At 39.6% G+C, this 27,936-nt stretch overlaps 1 protein-coding gene across 1 annotated transcript; it reads right to left on the minus strand.

The window, feature by feature from the left end:
• Nucleotides 1–2,024: 2,024 nt before the first annotated feature.
• si:dkey-191g9.5 (rap1 GTPase-GDP dissociation stimulator 1) lies at nt 2,025–27,936 on the minus strand. The gene is made up of 14 exons (XM_037124416.1): nt 27,700–27,936; nt 19,377–19,481; nt 18,958–19,080; nt 18,302–18,427; nt 17,984–18,112; nt 16,938–17,063; nt 16,260–16,403; nt 9,489–9,620; nt 7,681–7,815; nt 7,219–7,344; nt 6,160–6,299; nt 5,873–5,999; nt 3,622–3,750; nt 2,025–3,075 (listed from the first exon to the last, which is right to left on the minus strand). Exons 1-14 carry the CDS (start codon nt 27,710–27,712, stop codon nt 2,948–2,950), a joined length of 1,683 nt encoding a protein of 560 aa, XP_036980311.1. The 5' UTR covers nt 27,713–27,936; the 3' UTR covers nt 2,025–2,947.

Below are 27,936 nucleotides of genomic sequence, written 5' to 3' on the forward strand. Positions count from 1 at the left end.
GAATAGTCTTTAAGACAAAATAATACATTGATTAGACACCAACTGGGGAAGACATTGCATACCTTTATTCTGCTCTCTCTAGAACAAAGCTAAAAAAAATTCAGATATTCCCTTCCTGGAAAATAAACAAGTTTGTTTCATAAGTGTCAAGTGATGTCTAGTCATGTATATACAGAATAAATATGCATACAGAATATGTGATAGATATTACAGATCATAGGCTACAATAAACAATAGAGCAAAACGTCCATTACCAGATTATTTATGTTGTAAAGAACACACATGCTCACATTTTCCTTATGTATACCCAGCTATAAATTCACACTTAATTGCTCAGAGCACTACCATACAGTTTTAGTATCTGTATACACCAATGGCTGTAGTTCAGTTGTTGTGGATCTGGGCTCTTCACATCTACCACACCCACAGTATTCGTCTGTCTTTCTATTTTGTTCTCTGCACAGCATAAAACAGGAAGCTTCAGACAGTGAGCTGTAGCCACATATGCAAGCAACTTGCTAAAAGGTCAGTTGGGTAGACCAAACAAAATAATTACTCGGTAAAAGTTTGAAAATATTTTTTATGCTTTTCATCATTCAGCTACATCATACTGATCATCTCTGATGTCGTTATCATGGAAATTTTCATTTAAATGTCACTGCAGTCCTTCAACCACTGTTAAGCCTCATTACTCCATTATTGGTTTCTTTCAAACATGACAACATACCCTAAAGCTTAAAGCTATAGTAGACAATTCTAGAGAAAGATAGTTGACTAATGAGTCTCATTCCCAGGTCAGACAGCCCTTCAGCTTTAAGCTCAGTTGTTTTTTTTCAAGATGTTTCACCACTAACCAAGGCATTAAGCAACTTTGGACATGTTATTTCAGCCAAAGTCCATCATTCAATATTATTAAATGCTACACTGTCAATACACAGTATTTTTTTACCCCTTATACTACCACTTCTGCATAGGCAATATATGACCATCTGATCTGAATGCTTGCAAGTCATAAACATTTGAATCTTTCTAATCTCTACCATCCATCACATATGACATGATAGCAACAGTGCGTTAAATTTGAGGCTGTGTTAAACCGTGTTTAAAACTGTAATAATTAGTGACATGATGCAAATAAGACATCCCCTACTTATGTACAATGTAACTCTTACTGGATAAGCTCAGGAGCCTCAGAGAGAGACAACATCCAAAACAATAAATGTTCATGCACTAGGTCATACCACCCAGATTATTACTTGTTAATGCAGTTGCATGAATATCTTCATTTGAATGATGCCAGTGATTTACAGATAGTCTTTTCTAAAATGCTTAGATATTTGTTGATGAGCTGGTTATATTGTATAGATTCTGATGATGGAAGAAGTCCAGGTTTCAGCCTATCAAAATACCTTGGTCTCAAAGTAAACTTACACCAGTGATTTGCAAAGCCCAAAGCATTGTACATTTACTTAATATCAACAATCTTAGCCAGCCACATTTAAGGATAAAACAATATTGCTTTAAAATCCCCAACTTTTAAGTGTCACCTGTTTTGTGAAAATGTTATTATGCACTACAAATAAAACTTATTTTACTTACATACTACATGGATCTTTGTATTGATGCTTATTCTATAACTTGGAGCAATGGATTCTCACATTTTGTCTTTTAATGTTTTGCCTGTTTTCAATATAAGAAAACCCTTTTTGTTTTTTCGTTTGTTTTATTTGTTTATGTTTGGATAAGCTGACATTTTAGTAAATCATTTTACTACATTTCCTTAGATAACATTAGATAGATAACAAGACCCCTGCAACTATATACAGTACCTGTGTGGTATGCAAGCCCAAATCAAGGATAAGGGTCATTATATATAATCAGGTTTTTGTTTAGATTTTAGCTTTGCATGTGCATAATAGTTAATACATAACAAAAATTCTGGGAAATATTTTTGCTCAATTTTGAGAATTGTATTATTACAGGATGAGAACGGCTTTGTAAAAAAAAACAACTCAAACCACCAATTTTGCTCTTTTTCCATTTACAAGGGGAAAAAACTGAATATGACATCTGCTTGTGCATTGCAATCATGTGGATCTGTAAAACAGTGTATTGTCTGTGCCCTTACCAAATTTCATGGTTACTAAGAGTTATATTTCTGAAGATATTAAACCCTAAAAATGGCTTGCAAAAATACATTACAATTACAAGTACATTACATTCTCAAAATTGATTGGAGATATTTCTTTCCTTCTTTGGTGTTAAATAGAACATACAAAAGGTTTGAAAGTTATTTGGCCACACTTTTTAAAACCTATACTGGTAGAGCCCACACAAATTGACCTCAGTCTATCTGTCCTGCCACCATCCTTTTAGTCAAGAGCAAGACACCACAACAGCTACTGGATGACAGTCAAAATGTACTCATGTTTGTGAACAAATAATGTAAAAATTATGACCGACAGATTTCAATTAAATCTACTGAGTGTGTTCATGTTCCCTAAAGTCAAACCCTCCCCATGCTATACACACTCCGACCTTCCCTCTCTCACTCCAAAATGTCCTCCATGGACATCAGATTATAGGGCCATCTGGAAGATGACAAAAGAATATTTTTGTACAGTCATGCTCCTGATTGAATGAACCATGGCTTTTCCCTGTAAGCTATAACTCACACTAAACGTACACTTTCATTCCTCCTTTCAGTGATCCTTAAAGAACTGAAACAAATTTGTTGTTTATGCTTCTGTGAACATTGCAGCCACTCGGGGCTGCTATTGGGGAAATAGATCCTTAGTCTTGTTTCAACAAAACAGGTGACATATTTAAAAGCCAGTTTAATATTTAACAATATTTGTGGGGTAAGTTAATTTGAACTCAAGTATGGCATTGGATAACCTCGATAAATTAATACAGTAGATTAGATCTTTTGTTGCTGCATGCTGGTTTAGCTGGTGTCATCAAGGATGGTCAATATGGAGCTGGCCTGCGAGGCAAGTTTACTGCTGCTATGATCTGTCAGTTTACTGAGGCTTTCCTTAATATTCACAGAGTTCAACTCCTCCTTCATCACACCTAGAGCAGACAAGGGTAGAAAGAAGAAGAGAGACATGAGAGATGACTGAAGCTGCTGAGTTAAAAATGTGCAGTTATGTATGTGGATTAAATAGGCATTTTAAAGAATATTGCATAGAAAATGTTATGGTAATGGAACATTTTGAAAAAACTCTAATTCAGAAAAAAGTTTGAACAATAGCTTGAGGTGTTTTTTGTCTTTTGAGAATCAGAGTTAATGTGCAAAATGATTGATGGAAACAGATTTGCCGAACAAACTCTGAAGTAGCGAACATTAAACCCACATGACTGATAAGCTGTTTCCCCTGCCTGCAAAAAAACATGTCTAGTACCACATCCAAGCGTGGCCATAGCCATGTAGCCTAGTACGTGTCATTCTCTGAAAAAGTTATGCTTTACGTAGACAGTTCATTCACCTAAAACCGTTTAAGGAAATGCACCACATTCGCATTTTAATTTTTTGCAAACTTTCAAAAGTTTGCTTAAAATTTGCTTGACATTTTAAAGAAACACAGCTAAATGTGTGTTGTAAAGTCAAACACATACTGGAGTTAGCCAGGCTGCAGATGAGTCCCAAAGCACTGAACTTGACTTCGACCACCTCTGCAGGATCCTCCAGCATCCTTTTCAGCATGGACAGCAGCTCAGCATCTCTAAATGTATCTTTCACAGACTCTGTGGTATTGACACACACACACACACACACACACACACACACACACACACACACACACACACACACACACACACACACATGCACACACACACACAAACACACAGGTAAACACACAGACACATTTCTAAATTTTCATTATTACTTCATTTCATTCAAATTTCCGTCATCACAAAATAAACCAAACCAGTAAGAGGTGGTTGGTCCTGTGTATTCCTTAGTGTGGAGCATTGATTACATTTGGTTCAGGTGGTTCTTTGCTTCTGCCCAACACATTACATTAGTGGAAAGTTAAGCCCTTAGAGTCTTATACATGTTTAACGGCTTTACACTTTACTTTACACTTTTTAATATTATGTATTAATTTATTTATTTATTTCATTGAGAAAGTGAAAATAATGCAGCAAAAGCAAATCAGATCAAGATTAATTTCTCTGACCTTTTGTAGCACAAATGAAGGCATCAACCAATCATGTTTAATGAAACAGATGTCATGTCTCAGCTCATGACATTTGTGGACTGGAGCTCTTGATTGTTTATGTTTGTCATCAGCATGTATTATATGACAAAGGACACACAATTATAAAGACAATGTGTCAAAGATGACTTAGGATGAGTAATCATTGCTGCATGCTCCCCTGTCACTTGTTTGCATATTGGAGCATACTTCACTGCTGGTGTTAGTAGTTTTGATGCAGCACATTTGTAGGTGATTATTTCACATATTCATGTAATTTATTTGTCATGTCTTTGGTGTGTAAAGGACTCAAAAGTGTTCATTTTTGGCCCTGGACTAATAATAAACCCTGTTTAGTCAGAGGTGCAGCTGTTTAACCATCGTGGTGCTGATCACTGGTCACACCAAGCAGTTTCTTTCTTTCACTTCATGTAGTCTTTAGCTGAATTAAAAGAGTTTTGACTCTGAATTTTTGTGTTTGTATCATGTCTTGTTGTGTCTTTGTTTTGATTTTCCATGCCCCTCTTTGTCCTTCAGGTTTCTCCTGTGCTCTCTCCTCTGGCTCCCTCTGTCTGTTGTATTGTTCCCTTTATGTTTTCTCATGTGCTCCTCCCCCTTGTTACCACACCTGCTCTCCCTCCTCTCTCCCCACCTGTTTCTTGTCTGTTCATCAGCGTCTTTGTATTTAGTCTGTGTCTTCCTTCATGTCTTGTCCGATCTTTGTATTCTGTCTGAATCTGTCTGCCTCATGTTCCTGTTCCTGTTCCTGTTCCTGCTCCTGTCCTCAGTTCCCCATGGTATGTGTTTTGGGAATTGAGTTTTGCATTTTGCCTTTTGAGGTGAACTTTGATTATTGATTACTTTAGCTTTTGTCCTGGATTATTTTTGTATTTGGAACCCTTTGTTTTTGTACTTCAGCTTTAAGAATAAAGCTTGCCTTTTGTTTTTCCCTGATCTTGCCTCCTGTCTAACTGTGTCTGGGTCCACCTCCTTTATCCATAGTTTTCCCCTTTAACCTGACCTGACAAGTTTAGAACGTGCCTGATTTTGTTTTTGGGCTTCAATGCATATAAACCCAACCCAGTCTCATGACTGACAAAACAAGCTCTGCATTTGTGTGTATTTGTTGCAGAGAGAATGAGTAAACCAAGGCCACATCCAGAAAGGAACAGGGTTCCAGTTTAGTTGCAAGTGAACAATTTTGAGTTGCTCGTACCTTTTTATACATGTAGTTGGAATTTGTTTATGTAAAAGAAAAACCTGTACAAGAGAGCATATTTTAGACTACACAAAGTAAAGTTGAGGGATTTCTAATCTCAATTAGCCTACAGATACTGTACTTTTTATGAGCAGAAGTATTCAATTAGTATAGTTGACTGAAATGTATGTATTCAAGTGTATACTTGTGGTGTAAGACCTGCCCATTCTGAGTACAGACATGGATAATGATGCAAGTGCTCATTCCAGATATGGGGAAGGCAAAAAAATATAGCAAGAGGCTATAAACAGTTGAAGTTGTGTTCCCTCTGAAAAAAAGGAGTCAATGGAATAACTTTTGGATCCATATTCATCAAACTTGGTCCTCCTTCTTTGAGCTTCCTGTTGTGTTCCAGGCATTCATGCCCACACCTCATTTTAAGAATGTAAAAAACCTTAGAATTACTTACCGATATCAATGGCAGAAGCTATCGCCAGGGCAACCAGGGCCTCGTTTTGCATGATGACATGCTCACTTGTTGTCATGGAGATAAGCTGCCGAACCCCAGCTGCTTTGGCTACAGCACTGACAACTTCCTGTCAGACAGAGGAAATCAGCCCATTACAGATGCTGTAGTGTGTGCATGTGAATATACAGGTTAAACTTCAATAAACTGGTATGACTCCCAAGAAGTAAGCAATTTTAAGTTATAGCTCAAACCTATACTAACATTCAGATCAAAATCAATTGACTCACAGGGTTGCGGCTGTGTCTGATAAAGGCAGCCAGTAGGCGACTGGCCTCTCCTCTGACTCCTGCATGGTCTTTGGCTTCACACCACTCCATGACCCGAGCCAGCAACACAGCATCTCTTCCCAGCACCAAGGCTGCCTCCTCTGACAAAGACAGCAAAATGCAGAAAACAAAAAATACATTTGAAACACCTGTCTTACCTCTAGGCTTCAAAATATTGAGATTAAATATTACAATTAGCCGTGACTGGAAAAAAACAACACCTTGCTAGACAGATCTAGTCTGTCTGTGAAAAAAGTGTGAAAAAAAGGAATGTCGAAACTAAAGGCAGCAAGCATATGCCCTGTTAATCCACCAACATGTGATGTTGACTATGCAGTGCATGCAGATGTTTAATGTAGTTCACATATCTTCAAGGATACAAAGACTCTTTGTATACAAAAGGCACCTTTTAATTCTCTGCAAAAAAGTTAGTTCAATAAAAGTTATGTTTGCACTTTATCAATCCCAATGGAGAAATTGTTCTGGTTTTGTAATAGCATGTAATCTGACATGTTACATTTCTGTTTCCAAAAGCATTTTATCAAAAAGATAAACATCCTTTCTTTTGTTCCAAGAGGTGGCACTTTAGTTTTATTTTCAAGTGAGATTGAAGGTGAACGGTTAACAAAAGCAGGGACATTTGTTTACCAAAAAAAAGCATTACATTAAAAGCAATCCTTTGAATAATTTCTTTGTCATTTGAAGTTTAATTTTAAGAAGATAGAAATCGAATCTGCTGTGAAAAAATCAGAGATTGAATTTTTAGGCCCGACCTACTTTCTGCTCTGTTTTCCTTTCTTTTCTATTCTTCTCCCACACACACAAACCCAGTCATTTAAACATTTTTGCCACAGCTCCCATCAAAACTTAGACCTCACCATCATGTGCTCCACTGGATTGTATTAACTTACTGACTAGCTGTACTTGGTATGTGATTGTACTGTAAATAAATTACTTTTAAATGCTGAAGGCAATTCCTGTCAGGCATGAATATTTACAGCCTTTGAACACCATGCTCACCTTGTCCATCCACCATCATGCGTAGTGTCCCCAGAAGTTTGAACTGAACTGGCGGCATGTCAGAGCGCAGCAGAGTCTTTATCCTCTCTGTCACTCCATCCTCCAGCATCCGCACCTTGTTGGTAGCTAGAAGACACTGAAGTCAAACTGAAGCCCTTCACCATGTAATTTAAGCGGTGTCTGTGTTTGCATGTACTACTTTGTATGTCTTAAACCTTTAAGTTTCAAGCATTACAGTTTTCATCATTTTTCTTTGTTTACCCCTGTAAAGTATTGTTCTGTAGTTTGCCCATTAACACCCATCTGAATTGTTTCAGTAGGTTTTTGAAGATGATTCAGTGACTGTTATGCATCTCTCGGTGTAAAAATATGTACATGATCTTTAAAAAGTGTTAAACTGACTAATAACTTTTGTATTTGGTCAGTGGAACCATATGTCTACAATTTTGCTTTAATCAGTACCAGGAATGGCCAGGTTCCTGAGCGCGCTCAGTCCAGCATGTTGAACAGACACGTCTCCTTCATCGACATGCTGCTCCAACAAGGTCAGGATGTGTGGAACCACACCGAGGTCCAGCATCTTCACACAGTTACTGTCTGAGAGAAACACAGCAGGCCAACAAAGACACCTTAAAACCAGATTACAGTATGACATTACATATCCCACTTCAAAGTGAAGCCATGTAAAATGCTTGATTTGATTAGCTCAACCAGTTGTTGAACAGAAAGCCTGAAGTCCTCACAGTTATTCACATTGCCTTGTTGGTAGTGCAGCCTTAGCCCCAAGGAAACTGTATTGACATCAGTGGCGATATCCTGGATATCTTCTTTGGAATATAAAATGAAAAATGTTTTTTTCTACAAGAATTGAGTGAATAAATACTTTTGCCTTTGTGATGATTATGAGATTAACAAACATTAAGATATTTAGTAAGGGATGAAGCCTGCTGAGGACGGTTCTGGCCTCTACATTATCCAACAATTCCTGATAATGGATGCACCAAAGGGTGCTTATACCATGGTCCCTGGGCAAGGAAAAAAAACTAGAATACCATCAAATAATATTTCCATATGTACTGTAATCCACACAAAGTTTTTAACAAGTAATCACTCAGTTTCCCAGGCAAAACAGGCTTTGAGTGGAACTGAACCAATGATTATTACCCCATAAACTTATGCAATGGAAACATGTTCACTACTACTCACTACTACAGAGAATAGGGTGAACTTAGATATGACTTAACAACAGGGATAAACTCAGCTCATAGACCTCTTTGGCTCAACTATAACCAGTAGAGCTAACGTCATGCAAGCAAGATATAAAGTCTATATATGGTTTACAAACATAAAATAGAATCTTACAGTATGTTCAACAACAAGACTAGTTTGCTAGCCAGTCATGTCTTTGTCCACAAATCAAGATTTTACAAATGAATGATAGTCCATGTGCACTGTCAGCCACAGCCTGAAGTAGCCTGTTTGAATAGCCAATGGGATGTGAAATGATGGCTTGTGATAAAAAAGTCAGTCAGTTCAGAGGAACAGTGTGGTTCTACTGTTGCAATTTTGTGTTTCAGATGCCATCCTGCATTTTTTAGAGGATGATGCACTTAAAGGACTACACGCAGCATTGTTGTTGCTACTCATTTTATTTTTTACAGACTATAGCACATAAAAGTGACTACAAAGAACTGTCAGTTTTTATTGATTATAGCGGCCCCTTTTGACAAAAGCAGTCTGAAATGTTGTAAAGATCTTTGTCATCACGTACTGGCTTTGCATACAATTGTTGTGGAAGTGAGTGACAGTGAGACTGCAGGATGGATTGTGATATTTTTGTGATGGTAATGTATTTATATGTGATTTCATATGTGATAGAACCCGAGTCCAGGTATAAATAATTGTTATAAAAATAGCAGTCTCTTGCTGATGGTCTCAATTGCTGATTCTGGTCATTGCAATCAGAGGAATCTCTGATTATTGTTTCATATACACTTAAAAGTTCCCTGTAGTACTTTAATTTAGAATTATGAATTACTTACTATATTATAGGTGGTCTATGTGTTCTTCACCACAATTTACACTTGTTAAATGAGCCCAAGCTGACCCATTCATATGATCAAAATATAGTTTGTAGCTGCATTAAAAATACAGAATTAAAAACATTTTTTGGGTGTATTTGCCTCGCAGGGAATATTCTTTCTAAAACCACTGGGTGATATCATAGAGAGCTTGTTACAGTCTGTGTTCTTTTAAAACAAAAATCTCACCGTTCCTTGCAAAGTTGGCAATGGCGAGGGCTCCAGACAGCTGCAGCTGGGTATTGGAGCTCTGCAGCCAGGAGAGAACATCCTGATAAACCAGACCTGATCCCTCACCAAAACACTTCTGCATGGACTCATCTGAAACACACACACACTGCTTTCAGACATATAACACATACAGAGACAAACAATATTGGTCTGTTCTCTGCCTGTGTCACACTTTCACCCACAAAGGTCACATTATGTAGAACAGGGCCACCAAAATTGGCCCGCCATAAAGTTCAGTTTGGTTTGCCAGATATTTTCTTTCATCAACAAAAAATAAATGAATATATATACTGTATATAAATAGAAAATGTTTGTGCTGTGGGTGTAGAGGTTTGAATTGTCTTGAGATCTTGCAATGGCTTACTCGGTTGTCTATGGCTAGCAAGAAGTAACATTCCACCGGCAGTGTCCGGAGCCAGCCCAGCTGTTCCGTTCAACAAAAGTCTGCTTCAGAAACGTTGTTGTAGTAAATAAAAATATCAATAATCTCTGTTTATCACTCTGTTTCAAAGTTATAATTCCACAGACTTACAAAGAAATTTGACTAGCTAACACACTTGTTGTAATTAATTACTAATCACTGAACCGTGTCAAAATAGTTGAGATCCATTTACTCCTGTCTAATATAAATACCAGTATGTACACACACACGGCAACAGTGTCAGGAAGGTTGGGATACATTCACTCCTGCAAATACAAGAAAGGGACATTATACATAGTCCTGAAATGATTCTACAATACATCAAAACTGCATTGTGTTGCCATAAATTCATTGGAAAGTGTTAAACCATTACATTAATGTATGTTGAAATCGGAAGTGAAGAGGATATAGCAACACAGTGTGTCTGTGGAAAAGCGCAAGTGTTACACTCAAGGCTCTGTATTAAAGTTGCAAAGTTAAAGGAAGTGTAAGGTTTAACCATGATGTATTCAAGTTTAGAGATCTAATGAAAATTGCCAAGGAAACACTGTGGAGCTGAGGTCATGTGAAAGTGTTAAAGAACTGATCAGGTCAACATGAGGCCAATAGGAAGTGTCAAAATCTGCTCACACTTTGGGCACGAGCACACACCATGACAGAAGCGTGCTAGATCATTATGAAATCGTCAGCTGTCATCAAGGGGCTATTAGTCATTGAACGCAGAGATGGTGGGAAAATGTCCTAATAAAGACATAAAACCGAGCCATCGTCCAAAGCAAGAGAGAAGCATTATGAAATCTTAATCAAGGGGTTATCAACCAGTGAATGGAGAGATGCTGAAAAAATGTCCTAATAAGGACACAAAACCAAGCTAGTGTCCGAAGCAAGAGTGTGTATAACCTGAGGAGCACAGACTGAAGTTCCTTCTTCCACTCACTCAAGCCTTGAAGAAACACCTGAGACGGAGAATGTGAGCAGCCTCAACATCGCAGAAAGGACTTCAAGAAATCTTCCACAGAAACAGACCAAGGAATTAAGAGCACAACGCATTAACCATTTCTGCCAACATGCTGTGGATTACAATTTGGATACTGGAGTACTTTTGTTCACTCTGCTGGAGTGAAGTTTGGACTTTGAGGAAGTTACGAGACCTTGGCCAGGGTGGTGATTTGCCTCAAGGACTTGGACTTTCAGCAGGAAGGGAAAGGCTAGCCATGGAAAGACCTGACCCTCTCCATCTCACCCAAATGTAAGTATTTCTAATCAGGCCTCAGCTCTTTTAGATTAATTGGTTATCTAAAGTATCATGATTTATCAATAAGTATTTTTGATAATGATTGATAGTAATTGAAACAAGTATTGCGCTGTATGCTTTGCCATTGCTAAAATCTATGCAATAAAACCTACATAACATAGTTAAAGTTAAAGTTGTGGACATTGATTTCATGTCTCTTTGATTGGACGTAAAAGTCAGGCGTTAAGTGTGCTTAATATGTTAAAGGTTCTTAAAGGTTACTCTAGCCAACCAAATTGAAACCTTCCCTTAGGGTTTACCAAAAGCCCTTAAAATCCAACCTAGCACCATACCAAGTGCACAGATCATTTAGAGGAGCGCTGCTGTTAACAGTCATGGCTGGTGGCTGAATCTGACTCAAGGGCTTCATGTCAGGTGCCAAACCAGAGGAAGCAGGGCAGACGTTTGGATTCAGGCAGTTAGAAGCTAGGCGAGTCTCCTCACCACCAGCTTAAGCAATCCTTATTTAAATTGCCAGTTTTAAGCAACCTCTTGTAGGTTTAGGGATCTAACCCTTTAAACGGAGAGCTGGTCGAGTACCTCCTGGACAGGGGTAAAGCTCGGGATCTAACAACCGAAGGTAAGAAAACCGCTTGCATAGCTCTCAAGCACTGACTCCACCTCCTCAAATCAACAGAATATCCAGCATACATACACAGTCTTAAAGGGAAACTACACCTTTTTAATCAACATGTACCAAGTCACATAAAACATGAATTCTAATATGCTTTGAACATTCTTAACTGTATTGATCACCATGAACTGTTCTTTTGCCTCTATAGTAGGTAAAAATACTAACAGTTGTTTTTACATAATCTAAGCATAGAGGGCAGAGTGACACTTTACACTGGAAGTCAGTCAATTAATGCAACTTTTCTACTCAACCTTAAAACCTTTTTGTTTATTTTTCATTTTTCTTCATCTGTTAAGCCCTTTCGCTTTAAACTATAACACCTGGATCAATACATCAACGAGTACTTATAATATATTCAATATAATCATCATGACACCAAGCAAAGCAAACTCCACTGTCAGCAACAACAGATCCTCCACTTAAAGGAATGGACCTTGGACCCAGTGATCAATACCAACAAGAAATCATGCCAAGACACAAAACAGCTACTCTCAATATGGAAACAGATGATGACAGAAGGAAGAAAAGCATCAATCTCAGTGTACAAACTATACATAGCTGGGTAGCTTTACAGAAACAAGGGCATAACCCCTAACACACACCTGCACATACTGACACACACTCATATCAACATTAATTTCAGACTGATATTATTGCTTGAATTGAATTGATTTGTAGCCAAAACTACTAAATTACAAGTAGACATATGTTAATTGCATGAAACACGTTTCTGAATCAGACCATATACATGAAAATCATCACAATTCAATCAAATATTTTTTGCTCAATCCAAAACAAAGAGGGGTTTTATTATAACAGCTGCAAGAGCATGACCAGCTCATGTCATAGGCCATAGAGAGAGAGAGAGATAAAAGAGAGGTCTGACTGACAGATGTAAAGAGGCAGGTTATAAGCTATCTCTCTTTACATTTCATTTTCTGAGAATGAAAAGGTTCAAGTTCTCTGGTGCAGAATTTAGAAATGTAGAAAAGAGTTCCCAATATATAGGTATGGCATCTTTTATATCATTAAAGAAAACTGTGTTGTTCAAAGACATTTCATTTGCACTAGCTAGCTAATTTGAAATAAAGCAAAACTAGTTAATAATGCTATATAATGAACCTATAGCTGCTAAGGATGTATATGAATCATCTAAATGTCAGGCCGCTGTCTGGTTAACTGCTGCTGTGCTTTAGTGTTTCATTGACATTGTGCTGAAATCTGCAAAAATCCACTGACCATTATGGACAAATTATTATGCATATTGTTGGGCAAGTGTACGTATTTAATTGTAGTGCAACCTATTTTATTCTACTAATGCATGATCATAAGTAGGTAATAATTTATGTTGAACCACCAGTGCAGTGTGTAGGCTGCAGCAGTTGTTTGTCCTTCTCTGTCTGCTGCAGCTGCATATATTTGCTTGTAATACTGTACATACAGTAATACTCAGGCTAATCTACACTTTAACTGTCGAGATGCACTTGGAACGTTTTTGCAGAAGCCTCCAGCAGCTGTTGAGGAACGGCACTCTCATCTGCCATCTACACCACTCTCTGAAGCCTGTTAATTTAAATCATTATTTGTGGTCTCTGATACACTGCTAGATTGTTATCAATTGAATTTTGTTGTTGTGCCAAGACCATCCTCTGACCACCATACAATTCAAGCAAGCCATCAGTGAAAGACACACATTCAAGCAGGTATCCCTCTTGTAACGGTAATGCAAATGTCTGCCTTGCTGGGCTGATGTGCCAGGTCAAACCGACAAGACAAGAAAAATGTAATGGAAAAACACCAACTGATGCATGCTTAGCAGCCTGCATGTGGTCAGACCAAAGCAGAGTTATTACTTAAGAATGTATTGACTTCAACGGAGCTCATAACAACCCTGTTTAATGTGACACCAATCAGGCTTCAACCAATCACGGCAACTCGAGGTTGCTAGGATGTCACCGAGCAAAGCTCTTCTCATCCAGCCAGCAGTGCGTATGCTACTGCCAGCTGTAGCTCCAGTCAGCAGAGAATGTGCACAGCATTATGGGAGAGTGCTTTGGCACATGGGCATTAAACACAAGTAGAAAAACGTAATCATACAAAGTCGGAGTTTGAAATCTTTTATTTGTTGTCCCACATTATCTTCAACTGTATACTTGCAATGCTCAAATACTTAGGATGATTTGAATAATGTGTTTGGATATTCAGGGCGAGGCGATACTATATGTATATTCCAGCAAACAATTCAATGTTTGGGGAAGGTTCCACAGAGTTTGCCTGAAGGGAGGGGGAATGTTCCCCTGACCCCCTGAACGGTCCTTGACCATAATTTTGAAAAGTTAAGAAAAAAAAAATGACACCGTATTTCATTAAAAAAAAAAAGAAGAAGAATCAATTTTGTTTTTTATCTTACTCTAAAAATCAAGTCAGGATGTGTAATTGCAGCTAACTAGCATCTTTATATCCAAATATCAGCTGTTCCGTCATGGAATATGTATCAGTTTTTTCTGAGGAGGTAATAGTTTATGTTCAATTTAACTGACATATCTGAAACATCCAACAACTACCACAATAATGTTTTTTTTCCCCCACAACCATCAGATGCATCATTTTCTATCTCTTTGTAATCCCTTTGTCATGGACTGAAGGAAGAGCTGAAGTGAACACCCCCAAGATGCACTGAGATCCAATCACTTAGACTACATTCAGAAATAATCTGGGATGCATGTGATCGCATTGTGTCCTGGGCCACATTGAAGGACTGCCTACTCAGCTGAAATCCTCCATGGAACAAAACAAAGAAGCCACAATAACCGACAGGATGGATTACACAGATTTCCATGTTATTCAGCCTTATGTAAGTTACAGTTTGAGTCTCTCTTAACCTGCCAATGTTAGCAGTAGAAGTTTTAGAACAGCGTCTGTTTCAACTGATCCAACTACTGAACTAGTAACCACAGTATCCCCAGACTCCCTTATGAACAGTGTTGGGTGTAACGCGTTACAAAGTAACACATTACTGTAATCACATTTCTTTTTTCAGGAGTGAGTAGTGTAAGGCATAACTGTTCTGAATCACTATCACTGATTGGTTAGTCACCACCCGCAAGGGGAGATGGGATAACAATGGCAGTGTCAACAGCACAAGCAGAACATGCTGCTGCATGCGACTTGCCTGAAGACCCCCTGCTGCGTAAAGCCACTTCTGATGGTTGGAGATACAAACATTACTTTGAATTTGAATGTAAGGAAAAAAACTTGACTGTAATAACTTGGAAACTTCTCTCCACCTCTGCTAACACTACCTCAAAATTAACAAAGCACCTACAGAGACAGCACGCACACACAAAGCTTGTTGCTAAGGAACCGTGGAGCAACATGAAAGAGACGCCAAGCAAACATGAACGAGAATGTTACGAGTAATGTAACTAATTACTTTCTTCAGGGAGTAATCATGTAATGTAAGCCATTACTATTTTTGAGATTAATGTGTAATATATTACTTTTTTGAGTAACAAGCCCCAACACTGCTTAGGAGTTTAAGAGCATGAGAAGTAACTTGATCTGTGAAGTGACTTTGAGAAGTTTTCACAATACTATATGACAACATTTTACTAGTGTGTGAGAGCTTTTCAGTGTGTGTAAAAGCATTTCATCTGTATGTGTGTGTGGTTTTCAGTTATGTGAATGAGTTCGGTTTCATGAGTATGTGAGAGGTTATTCTGAATATATCACTAACGGCCCCTCATATTCACGTGTCCAAGCTGATGGGCAGTTTTAGTCAGCTGTACTCTCAATGATGAAATATAAATGTGTGGGCACAACGCAGAATCTATCTAGACCTTGGGATCGATCTGCCCACCTCTAATTTAGACTAGGGCAAAAAAGTTTCTTAGCTAAGTATAACAGAGTTAATGTAACCCATTACCACTCATCGCTGCTTGTAACCCATTTGGGCTTGACCCTAGGATGGACTAATAAGTAAAGGAGGAGGAAAAAAAGTTGAAATGGCACAAACACTTAAATCTTAATTACAAACTCACAAATTAACCAATATTCTGATTGACCCAGCCTCACTAACCCTACTGACCTGCTCTGGAGCTCCCTGACGGTGCCTCAATCTTGCTTAGAAGCCTGTGGACAGGGTAGCACTGCCCCTAATTATTATTATTATTATTATTATTATTATTATTATTATTATTATTATTATTATTGTTGTTGTTGTTGTTGTTGCATATAAATGCCTGACGGTACATTCATAACACTATCACACCAGCCCAGACATACACAGATAGGAAACTGTATTGCAATGTGTTTACTTGTCCTAGTGTCTTTATTGAGAATTGATGCTTTACATACAAATGCTTTTTGCAGTTCACTCACCTCCTAAAAGCAGGGACACTATGAGGTTGGACGCAATTTTGATGCTGCAGAGGTCGTGGGGGTCAGAACCTCCCTGTAGGCCCCGAATCATCTCTGATAAAGCCTCAGGAACACCTGACTCTGCAAACTGCAGCTTCAGTGTATCTGGTGGCACAACACAACCAGGCAAGACTTACTTTTGACTTTTTAAAGATTCATTTCACCATCATTATCATCATTATGTTATGGCTCATCCATACCATACTTTGTTCATTGATTGTGTGTTACTTCTATCTGGTCACTGCTTTAGAGTTCAAACTGTCAGGACTAAAAGGACTAAATCTGCCTTTGTCTCGATGTTATAAGGCTGGTCTACCAACAGATTTCTTCCTCTGTCCTCCTAAAGGAAGATTTTGTCTCTGCGTTTTTGTCTGTGCTTTACTGCATGATTGACTATTGATTCTGTTCTTGTTTTTCAATGTAGTTTACCACAGCCACAACCAGAGTAAAAAAATGGGGGACTACCTCAGTATGGTAAGTATCTGGTGGTTGATCATAAAGCCTGACTCTCTCAGTCTAAATATGAGATGTTTAAAAAGATCTAAGCTTGAATATCAGGTCATGCTTGATGAAACCAAAGTTTCAACAATAAGTCTTCCCTCTCCCAGACTCCTTGATGAAACACCCTGCAGGTCTTACCACTCTCGCCCAGTGAGCCCAGTATTTCCAGAATGATATGCCGACGTTCTGCATCAGGTGCCCGTTTCAGCTGAAATGTCAGCACATCTGCCACACCCTGCTCTGCCAGGGCGTCCCGCGCAGAATCTGAAAACACAGGGCTCTATAACTATGGACGGTGTTCACTGTAACTAACTATCCTGGCCACCTGTTTAAGTCATTATACATTTGACTTCTACAGCCAATTACACAGAACAGCTTTGAACTGGAAGACTATATTTGGTTGTTTGTTTTGCCCAATGGCACTGCACACACTCAGTTTAATGATGACACAGTCTGACAGCCACAGTACTGAGTGGTAGAAGTGTGCCAGCATTCACTGTGCCTGTGTTGTGGGGAACAGCCAATATGTTCTTTTCAGGGCAAATACCACTATAGATTATTGAAAATAGAGGATAGGATGATTGATTTTAGGGACTGATTTATATTTGCAGTAAAATAAAAACTGTAGTTTCAAAATCTAGAATCTAGATGGAATGTAACTACACTTTACTCAGGTAGCGTTCTAAAGATACTTTATTATTTCCATTTTATGCTACTTTATATTGCCACTGTATGTATATTTGATAATATTACTGACTAATTATTTTGTATATTCAGATTATTCAGTTTTGATAGTTGATAATGCGTGACACGTAACCCGTCAGAAAGTGTTGTGGGCAGGGCATTGCGTGAGACCAAAGACTACAGATGTAGAGAGGATGCTGCAACAGAGCCAAAATAGCATTTTAGAATGAATCTATTTTAGTGGAAATTGAACACAAAACATAGCAGAAATTGCTGCATATCGCCCAGATAATACCTAATGTAAACCTGTAGGCAATCTGTTTGTTTTATATCACTAGTGCTAGAAACCAAGGAGAGCATATGGAAAATATGTAAATGCCAGGGCAACCCTGTAGCTGTGAAAATACATTTGAAATACTGATAAGATGTCATTCAAATCACAGCCATATAAAACAAATAATATCAAAAATATAGTATATCAATACAAATACAATAATTACCCATGTCAGCCAGATTACAGAGGGCCAGCAGGCAGACATTGACCAGCGGGTCATTCTCTGGATACTCCCTTATTATGCTCACCAGTCTGGGGATCACTCCATTCTGGACTAACTGGTCCTGTTGGTATGCTGTGTGGGAGGACAGACAAAAAGTGATGAAGGATAAAGTGACAAAGATAACCTCAGAGTTTTATTATTATTATTCAATTTAATTTGGAGGTCCATAACTCTTAAGATTGAGCAGGCTCTGCTTCACAAACACACTGTTTGTCATCAGTGAACCCTGTTGACTGAGTCACCACTGTCAGAACAACTCACAGTTGTCAAAGCAGTTTCGTCCGATGGCCCTGCCAGTATTCAGCAGCATCTCCTCATTATTGCTGTTCAGATGGGGGACCAGCACCTTCACCAGGTCTGCCTCAATGCACGGCTCCCTAACTGATGCTACAAAACACACACAGTATGAAATTTCCATCTTAACCTCTATCCAGCCTGTGACCACAACCAGATACTGTGGCAGGATGAATCCAACACAAAGACCAAGTTTGACTGACTCGTTTCTTTTTTTACAAACAAAAATACAAGCTATCAGAATAATTCTACATATAATTGCTTTTAGGCATTTCAAAAATAAAAAAATCTCCTCTATGCTGGGAAAATATTCATGTACATTTTCTTTCATTTATGTTGAATGTGGCTTCTCAAAAACTTTAAATTGTGTAGTATTAGCATCATAAAAAGCCATGGTGTAAAGAAACAAGCATGTTGTCCTCAAAGTCCTCAAGAAAGTGGAAATATGTACATTTGCAATTCCATTACAAACTGTAAAACTCCATCTTGAGGGAACCTCCCAAAAGGATTAATGAAGTTGTCTAAGTCTACGAGATGAGGTAGTTGTATTTTATCATTTGTGGGTGAAATATTGTAAAACTTATCAGGTTTTCTTTTATCAAAAACCATAAGCAGTATCCTACCTTCTCGTGCCATCTCTGCCACCACCAGAGCCACCTGGCAGCTCAGACTGCTTTTACACCGTAAGGCCTGAGCCAGTGTGGGTAGAATACCGCTCCTGGCAATCTCAACAGCAGCATCTTTCTCTATCAACGCACAAATGCATTTGTTCAGAATAAAAACAATGGCAGGATATTCAGTCAAAGCATACACTAGAAATAAAGAATGTAAAGTTACAGTTACAGTTTTTAGTTTTCAGTAAAGTCCTGCCACCATCAGATTTTCACCTATACCTCATGTGACAGTCCAGCAGGCAGCGGGTCAAACCCTTACACTTAGTAATCAATGCAAGGGTTTTGAAACTGAAGACAGATTAGGACATTAGGACATAATGGATGGATGTGTGAAAGGTAGGTGTGTGTTGTGTGTGTACATGACTTACTCTTTTCCAGCAGAGCAGCCAACACTGTGTCCAAATGAGGCTTGAGCTCCTCCTCAATCAGCTCTGTGCTTACACTGATAGCCTTTAGTGCCTCACTCAGGGAGTCTGCAACACACAAACAAACATGCATCACCACAAACTCAAAAGTTAAGAATATGCCAGCTTCAAAAGTCCTACTTATTCCACTTGAAAAAACATGTAAATTAAAATATTAGTTGAATGAAAAAAAAACTCTGAAAAAATAAATTGTAGTGAAGGAAGGGGGCAATACATGGAGGGAGCATGAGGGTATCAGCAGAGCAACAGTGAGATGATCCAGGTTATGATGATGGTATGTTAGTAGGCAGCTGATAGCCACTCAGCTCTCCTGATTCTGAGATGCTGGTCCAGTGTATTAAGCGTATAAATAACCTCAAAATCATTTGGAGTTGAAATATGGCCACTTTTTGTTTAAACTGCCATTTTGAATTTTGAAAATGTCAGAAATGGATTCAGCATCCTCAATAACCCCCAAAACCATTTATCTGGCAGTTTATTTTCTTTTCTGAAGATTTTTTGAGGTATAGACACCTTTATTTGACAGTGAATAGATGAGAAATGAAAGAGAGATGGGGGTGTGACATGCAGTACAGGCCCTCCGGCCAAATTCGAACCGGGGTCCACTGTGTACATAGCATGCACTCAAACCACTCAACTACTTGTGCGCCCATCCGACAGTTTTCTAATGTAAAACTATGGTGTACTCAACATTTCTGGGTTCACAATGGGGCTGTTACGGGGCCGAACAGAAGGGGAACCCAAAAGCGGACAGACAACTGGGGCAAGATGCAGAAGTGCATTTATTTAACACAACTGAGTCCAAGAGAGTAAGGTGGGCTTGAGTCCAAGGGTCGAAGCGCTCTGAGGAGTGCGGCGCTGGAGGCGGGCTGCAGGTAGGCGGAGGTGCTGCGTGTCTGTGGCTGCTCAGAGAAGCACAGGTCTGGTGGGGGCTGCAGGTGAGCAGAGATGAGGCTTGTCTGTGTCGGCTCGGTGGAGCGTTGGTCTGGCGATGTGCTGCAGAGGCACGGAGGAACTGCACACCAGAGCGGAGTCCGTCACAGAACGGGAAGGCATGCGTGTGGATGATGTAATCAACTGGCAGCAGGCAGCGTGAGGATCCAGGTTTTGAAGCTGGCACTGATTATCAACCTGCTGCAGGTGTGTGTGTGTTCCCTCCCTCCCGAGACCACCGACTCTGCCCAGCCTCCAGCGCACCTCTGTAAGCAGACGGAAAAACACACAAGCACAGCCGCACACCCAGCCAACTACAAACATAGATCATGACAGAGGCTCTATAGGCTGGCAAATATGCTATTATGTCACACAACAGACATTTACAGACAGGATTTCACAACTTGTGTCATTTTCACCAAAGCCCGCTCCACCTACTACTCCCAACTCATTCACTCTGGCTCCAACAACCCCAAATCTCTCTTCTCCACCATAAATAAACTCTTTAAACCCATCAACAACATCTCCAACTCTTTCATCACTGATAAATGCAACTCCTTCCTCTCATTTTTCCAAACAAAAATTAACAATATCTACAACAACTTATCCACTTCTCCTGCCCCTACCCCCTCCACTCCTTCACCCCCTCCTCCCCTTCTTACATCTCAACCCCTATCTCAGTTCTCCTATGTGTCTCCAATGGAGCTGTCCACCATCATGGTAGAAATGAAAAGCCCTACCTGTGCCCTGGACTCCATCCCATCCCACCTGGTCAAGAACTGTCTTGCAGCCATCTCTTCACTCATCACAAAAATAATAAACTCCTCTCTCAGCTCTGGCTGAGTCCCCCAATCTCTCAAACTGGCTGCTATCACCCCAATTCTCAAAAAACCTGGACTGACATCATGACAAACTTCCGGCCCGTCTCAAACCTCTCATCTTTATCAAAAATACTGGAACATATCGTTGCCACTCAACTCAAAGCCCACCTCATCTCTCAACACAGCCCAGAAACAGCCCTCCTTAAAGTCACTAATGACCTCCTCCTTTCTGCAGACTCTGGCCAGCTCAACGTCCTCATCCTCCTTGACCTCACTGCAACTTTTGACACCATGAACCACTCTATTCTTCTCTCCCGCCTTGAATCCTCCCTCAGCATCACTGGCACTGCCCTCTCCTGGTTCAAATCTTATCTCACAAACAGACAACAGTTTATCCACATAAACAACTGCACCTCCTCCACTGCTCCTCTGTTCCAAGGTGTCCCCCAGGGTTCGGTGCTTGGTCCACTTCTCTTCATCCTGTACATGCTGCGCCTTGGCAGTATCATATGCCACCATGGTCTCCGCTTTCACTGCTATGCTGACGATGTCCAAATCCACATCTCCATCAAATCCATCACTACTGCCGCTCACTCCACACTCACCAACTGCCTCACTGAAATCAAAATCTGGATGCAAACAAACTTTCTCCAACTAAACTGCGACAAATTAGACATAATCATCATTGGCCCCAAATCCCTCATCAAAAACACTAACGACTTCTGTCTCACCATAGACAACACTACCCTCTCCCCTTCCCCACACAATCGCAACCTCGGAGTCATTTTTGACAACAATCTCTCTTTTCAACAAAACATAAATCAAATCACCAAAACTGCTTTCTTCCACCTTAAAAACATAGCCTATCTCCATCCATCACTCTCCTTCTCTGCTACAGAAACTCTGATCCACGCCTTCATCACTTCCAGAATTCACTACTGCAACAGCGTCCTCTTTGGCACACCTTCCAAACTCTTCAATATACTTCAATACGTCCAGAAAAGGTGCTGCCCGCCAGCTCACCCACACCCGCACCCGTGACCACATCACCCCCATCACCAGAAACTCCACTGGCTCCCCATCCCTCAACCGATTCAATTCAAAATACTCCTCCTCACTCACGAAGCCCTCCACAACCAGGCACCCCCCACCTTACCGATCTGCTCCACCGCAATAACCCGTCCCGCACCCTCCACTCCTCAGATGCAAATCTCCTCACTCCACCTCACAGAACCAAGCACTGAACCTGGGGTGACAGAGCCTTCTCAGTTGCTGGCCCCTCCCTCTGGAACACCCTCCCCAAACACATCAGAGACTGTACAGAACTCAATACTTTCAAAACACTCACCAAAACTCACCTCTTTAAAATTGCTTTTAATGTATAACCTGTTCTTTTCTTTCTATTTCACGTGTGTGTTATTTTCATACTTCTGTTTTAACCTGTAAAGCGTCTTTGAGTACCTGAAAAGCGCTATATAAAATAAATGTATTAATATTATTATTGTTACTATTACTTGTTTTTTAAATGAAAGGTCACTGTGAAATATTGTTCCCAGGTCTCAAACTGCAGTACTGCTGTACTAATACAATGCATTGTGTACATGTACACAAAAAAAGATCTCAGATTTGGTTTTGTAAAGCTGGAAAAAGTGTTGAGGAAAAATTATAATTGAAAAAGGGGTGTAACAACTTTAAAATCTAGAAGTTGGATTCTAGGATTAGGTTTCTTGAGAAGTGTGTGCACTACTATTATATTTCATATATTATACAAGGTGCAATGTGTGAGAAGAGTCCACAGGCTGAGGAATGAAGCTGCTCTGTAGTCTGGTTGTAAGATACATTTGTATACTTTTTCAGATGGCAGCAGGGTGAACCGACTGTGGCTGGGTTGGGTGTTTTGTTTTAGTATATTTTGGGCTCCATGCAGACATCTCACTTCACCCATAGCACTGATGCTCTGTATATGGGTAACAAGATGTTCTGGGCAGTTTTAATCACCTGCTGCAGGGCCCTTCTGTCCTGGGCCGTGCACAAACCATGCTAGTTTTCCTCCAAGAGGGATGTTCAATCTGTGATGGTAATTCAAAGGAACCTAAAAATGTTCATCTGCTACACCTCAGCTCCACTGATGTAGGCAAGTGTATGTGTCTTTACCTCCTTTTTTAAAATTGTCTTGTTTTGGTGATGTTGAGGAGTAAATTGTGAGGCAAATTCTCAAATATCCCTTATATTTGATGTGTTGTTCTTACATCTGAAACTTAATATAGATGTAGCTGTGTCAATATGTAGCGCATATTATCATCTTTATTGCAAAAGAGGGGGGGGCTTTAATTAATGGTACACCAAGATGTTATACCTTGTGATGGGCTGTGGTGCTCTCTGTCGGTTGGTCTCAGTGAAACTCTAGCCTAGGCTTTATTTGTGAATGTATATGGGTCAAACCTTCGTCTACAGGCATAATTACAACGAAAGAGGCACTTTTAAGATTTACTGTAGTTTCGTTTTAGGGCAAGCTAATTTTCAGTGGAGTGCAGGGGCACTCTTAACCTAGCATCAAAATCGCTATTTTCAAAGAAGGCTCGACACAACATGAAACTTTGCTTGTAGTATCACCAGGGTCTCTACACATGAACATGAACATTGAGAACATTGGTTGTGTACACAGAGTTTACTAAAAATAGAGTTTTTGGACAACTCAAGTTAGCGACAGCATCTCCGGCGCGCTGCTGTCATGGCAGACAGGAAGGAGAGTAATTGTCGACCTCCTACCTGTTTGGTCACACTTGGGGACACTCTTTGTCATTACGGCATGACGGCATGACGGCAGCTTACCCAAAAATGTAACCATGGTAAATCCCAAAAGTGCCTCTTCCTTTTTGTGTAAACTTTGCCCGCTGGGTTTCAAGAAATCAGCAACAGCAAACTTGAAACGGCACATTGAACTAAAGCACCCAGCAAGTCTTTCAAGGTATGTGCCAATGAATAAAAAATCAAAAGACACAGCAACAGCAAGCCAAAACAGATCCTCTACCACTCAAATCGCTTTAACGGCATACAGTAGCGGCTCCCCTGTCTTCATTTCGCAGCTGGACAACCTGGTTTTGCAGTATATTGTTGGAGAGCTGCAGTTTCAGTGTTAAAACTGATAAAATAATTGCTGTCTGTGGTTCTATATGGGCTGCGGCAATAATTTTGAAAAATAATAGCTTCAATACCAGTATTGAAAAAAAAGAAGTATGAACTATGAACTGAGCTAGTTCATTTTAAAATCTGTGAATTGAACTACTGAACTAGTTCATGTAGAAAGTGAACTTTCCCAACACTGCTGATGGCTGTCTTGAGGCAGGAAAGGACAATCTCTGTGAGAGTGAGATGTTAGAAATGTAATTAATGACATCAGTTAGCTGACACATGTTTTGAGTATATTCCTTTGTCCTCTGGAGTAGACTTTACAGCTGATGAGGTGATCAAAGTCAGCATAAAATGTATAGAGCTCAGCTGGCAACATGGTCACACATGATAGGGGCACTCCTGCTTATGTAGCCTGTGACATTTTGAATTGCCTGCCATATATCTGTAGTGCTGTTGGTATTAAGGTCTCATTACTGTTGCCTCTTTGATGTCAGCTTTGATACCAGTTTTCAGTCTTGCTCTGATGATGTTGTTTGCTTCCTTGTCACCTGACAAAAAGTCAGCTTTTTGGCTTGGGAAAATTTGCTGGCAGACATAACATCTAAAGGACATGAAGTGAAAGGGCCTCAAAATGATGGAGTCAGGCAGAGGAAATGAAGCACACTTGACTTCATGTACAAGTTTGTCTCTTCCTTAAAAGTAACCACAATGTTTAGCCAACCTTAGCCAAGTCTTTAAATGTAATCAATCAATGACAATGAATCTTTTGTAGAATTGCCCAATATCAATGATGTTGATTGATTGATGAGTATTACATAAACAAATATGCATACAGTACAATGCATTACACATAAACACAGAAACACATGCACTCAAACAAACAAACAAACAAACAAACACACACACACACACACACACACACACACACACACACACAGAGAGAGAGAGAGAGAGGAGACTTGCAGATGGTAATCACCTCAGCTAATCCCTTGTAAGTCGAATGAAAATAGCCTGAGTGGAGGGGGCTATCAGACTGATAGCCAGCTTGCTACCTCAGGATCTAACCCCCATGTTCTTCTGTGTGTGTGTTTGTGTTTGTGTGTGCTTCCACGTGTGTTTGACAAAAAAGCAGGTGAATAATTCACAAATCAGTCCCACAGAGTGCTGAAAGGTAGTCTCTAGGCTCCTTATTACAGGTACTTCAACAACCCTGCATGGTCACATACATTACTTACATATATGCATCTTCATCGTCATCATCAGCTTTTTTAAAGCTGTACATTTAGAATGCTGTCTTTATGCCTCAGAGTAGCAGCTGAATAACTGTTAACAGTCAGCAACAGCTTCAGAAGAGGCAAGGATGGTGGCTGGTGGGGTGTCTTCAGCCTACATGACAGTCACTGGCCACTGAATAGTTTCAGTCTCTGCTCTTTAGCCAAATAGTGCACTCTGACTGCCTTGTGAGACAAACAGCAAAATGTTCCTGAGTTGTTAATTAGTTATTACTATGTAGATAGGTTGCTATATGGCTGAGGTTGGAAAAACAACATTAAATCAACATTTTCACAGAAGTGATAGGTATATGTTGAAAAACCCAATTAATCAAACATTGAATCGTGGTAATTGAAATATGAATATTTTATCAATATTTTGCCTTGATGTTGCCTACTGCACATATTGTCGGACACATTTATTTTAGATAAATAATTTCTCCATCATGATGCATTCAAGTAGTTTAGATTTATATGACAGATAAAACTACATAATTGATATGGAGGTAAATGGAGAGAGGAGGTAGTCAATCCATCACCTAGAAGATGCTGTGCTGTCTTTACAAGTTGCCTATCACTGTAAATGATCAATGCATCTACTATAGTAATGTGATCATATTCAGTTTTACAAATTATGCCAACAATCATTTAACTATTATCTAGAATAACAATAGACCCCATTAATTATCTGGAAAAGGTATTGATCCAGGATTTTTTTTCCCCACTTTCTTTAACACTGAGATTTCTATTCATTTCTCAGGGAATAATGCAGGGATCTTGATGAAAAAACAAACAAACAAACAAAAAAAAACAGGCATATTGAAGTTGCTAGTGTCTAATTGTGAGTCCAACCATGTTAGAGGTCATGTCATGTCATTGTCCGTAACCGCTTATCCCTTTCCATGGGGTCGCGGGATGTTGCTGCTGGAGCCAATCCCAGCCTTGTCTCAGGGCGAGGGCAGGGTACTCCCTGGACAAGACGCCAGTTCATCACAGGGCCCTCACTGATGAGCAATGTGGGGTTCAGTGTCTTGCTCAAGGACACTTCGACATCCAGCTCAGCCTTGCCCGGAGCCGGGATTTGAACCAGCAACCTTCCAATCACTAGTCGACCTGCTCTACCAGCTGAGCTACAGCCGCCCCATGTTAGAGGTATACACCCTATTGTGTGCCATTCTAGCTGTAATATTGAATAACAGTTATTTTTTGTTGCTTTTCCTAATATATGATCATTTTTGTATTTTTTTACATTCAGTGGAAGTAGAAAAAAACAAGTGCTGGTACTGCTGCGTACTGGTCAGAACTGGCCCACCTCAACCACTGATTATACCATAGTTCTCATATTTATCAACTAACTGCTTTACACAAAGCTAGTGTAGCTGACCGCCAGCATCCACTGGGGAGAGAGGCAGAAACAAAGAGGACCGATGGAAGAAGGGAACAACATCAGATGAAAGAGAGAAATAAAACAAGGCTAGTGCTTTGCTAGTCTATCCTCTATAAGTATTCAACTTTTTGTTAAATTTTTAAGATATGCCGTTACAATGTATTTCGCATCTGCAAGTATAGTTTAATAAACATTTAAATATTCTGCACATTTTAATTGATCCTGCTGTCCTTTACTTTTTGGAAATTTTAATGTATAAATTAGGAAAAAAAAAATGAAATGTAAATGCCAAAATGATTAATCCAATACATTAATGTAGATGAAAAAACAATGTGTTATGTTGTACAAAATATCAAAATCTCCGAAAATTAAATCACCCTTTTGGATAAAGGATAAACCACTAGCTATATATGGTTACAGTGCTGAAAATTGGACATTAAAAAAATTAAACCCAAGGAGACAAACAATATCTATCTGTCTATCTATCTATCTATCTATCTATCTATCTATCTATCTATCTATCTATCTATCTATCTATCTACCTACCTATGTAATGCTCTTATACACAAATTCACATGCATTGACATTCCCTGACGTGTGATGCCTAATCACACAACAGCTGGTATTATACAGTACATTGTCACTCATATAAACACACATCACTCATCACACATCTCACACACACACACACAGAAGGGGATGTTAGATTTGCAGGTACTCACCAGTGTCTGTCATGGCTGCTGGTAGGCAGGCTCTCTGCTGCCTGGCTCACTGCCTCTGCCTGTGTGTAATTGTGCGTGTGTGTGGCTAGCAGAGAAGCTACCCTCCCTTCTTAAGGTCAGGTGTACCCCAACTTTGTCTCTCACTCTGTCTGTTTCTCTCTACTCCTTGCTCTCGCTCCCTCAATCCCATTATCCAACTGTCCCTGCTTCCTTCTCTCTCTCTCTCTCTCTCTCTCT

This window comes from Acanthopagrus latus, chromosome 15 (genome assembly GCF_904848185.1).
Source record: "Acanthopagrus latus isolate v.2019 chromosome 15, fAcaLat1.1, whole genome shotgun sequence".
NCBI lineage: Eukaryota > Metazoa > Chordata > Actinopteri > Spariformes > Sparidae > Acanthopagrus > Acanthopagrus latus.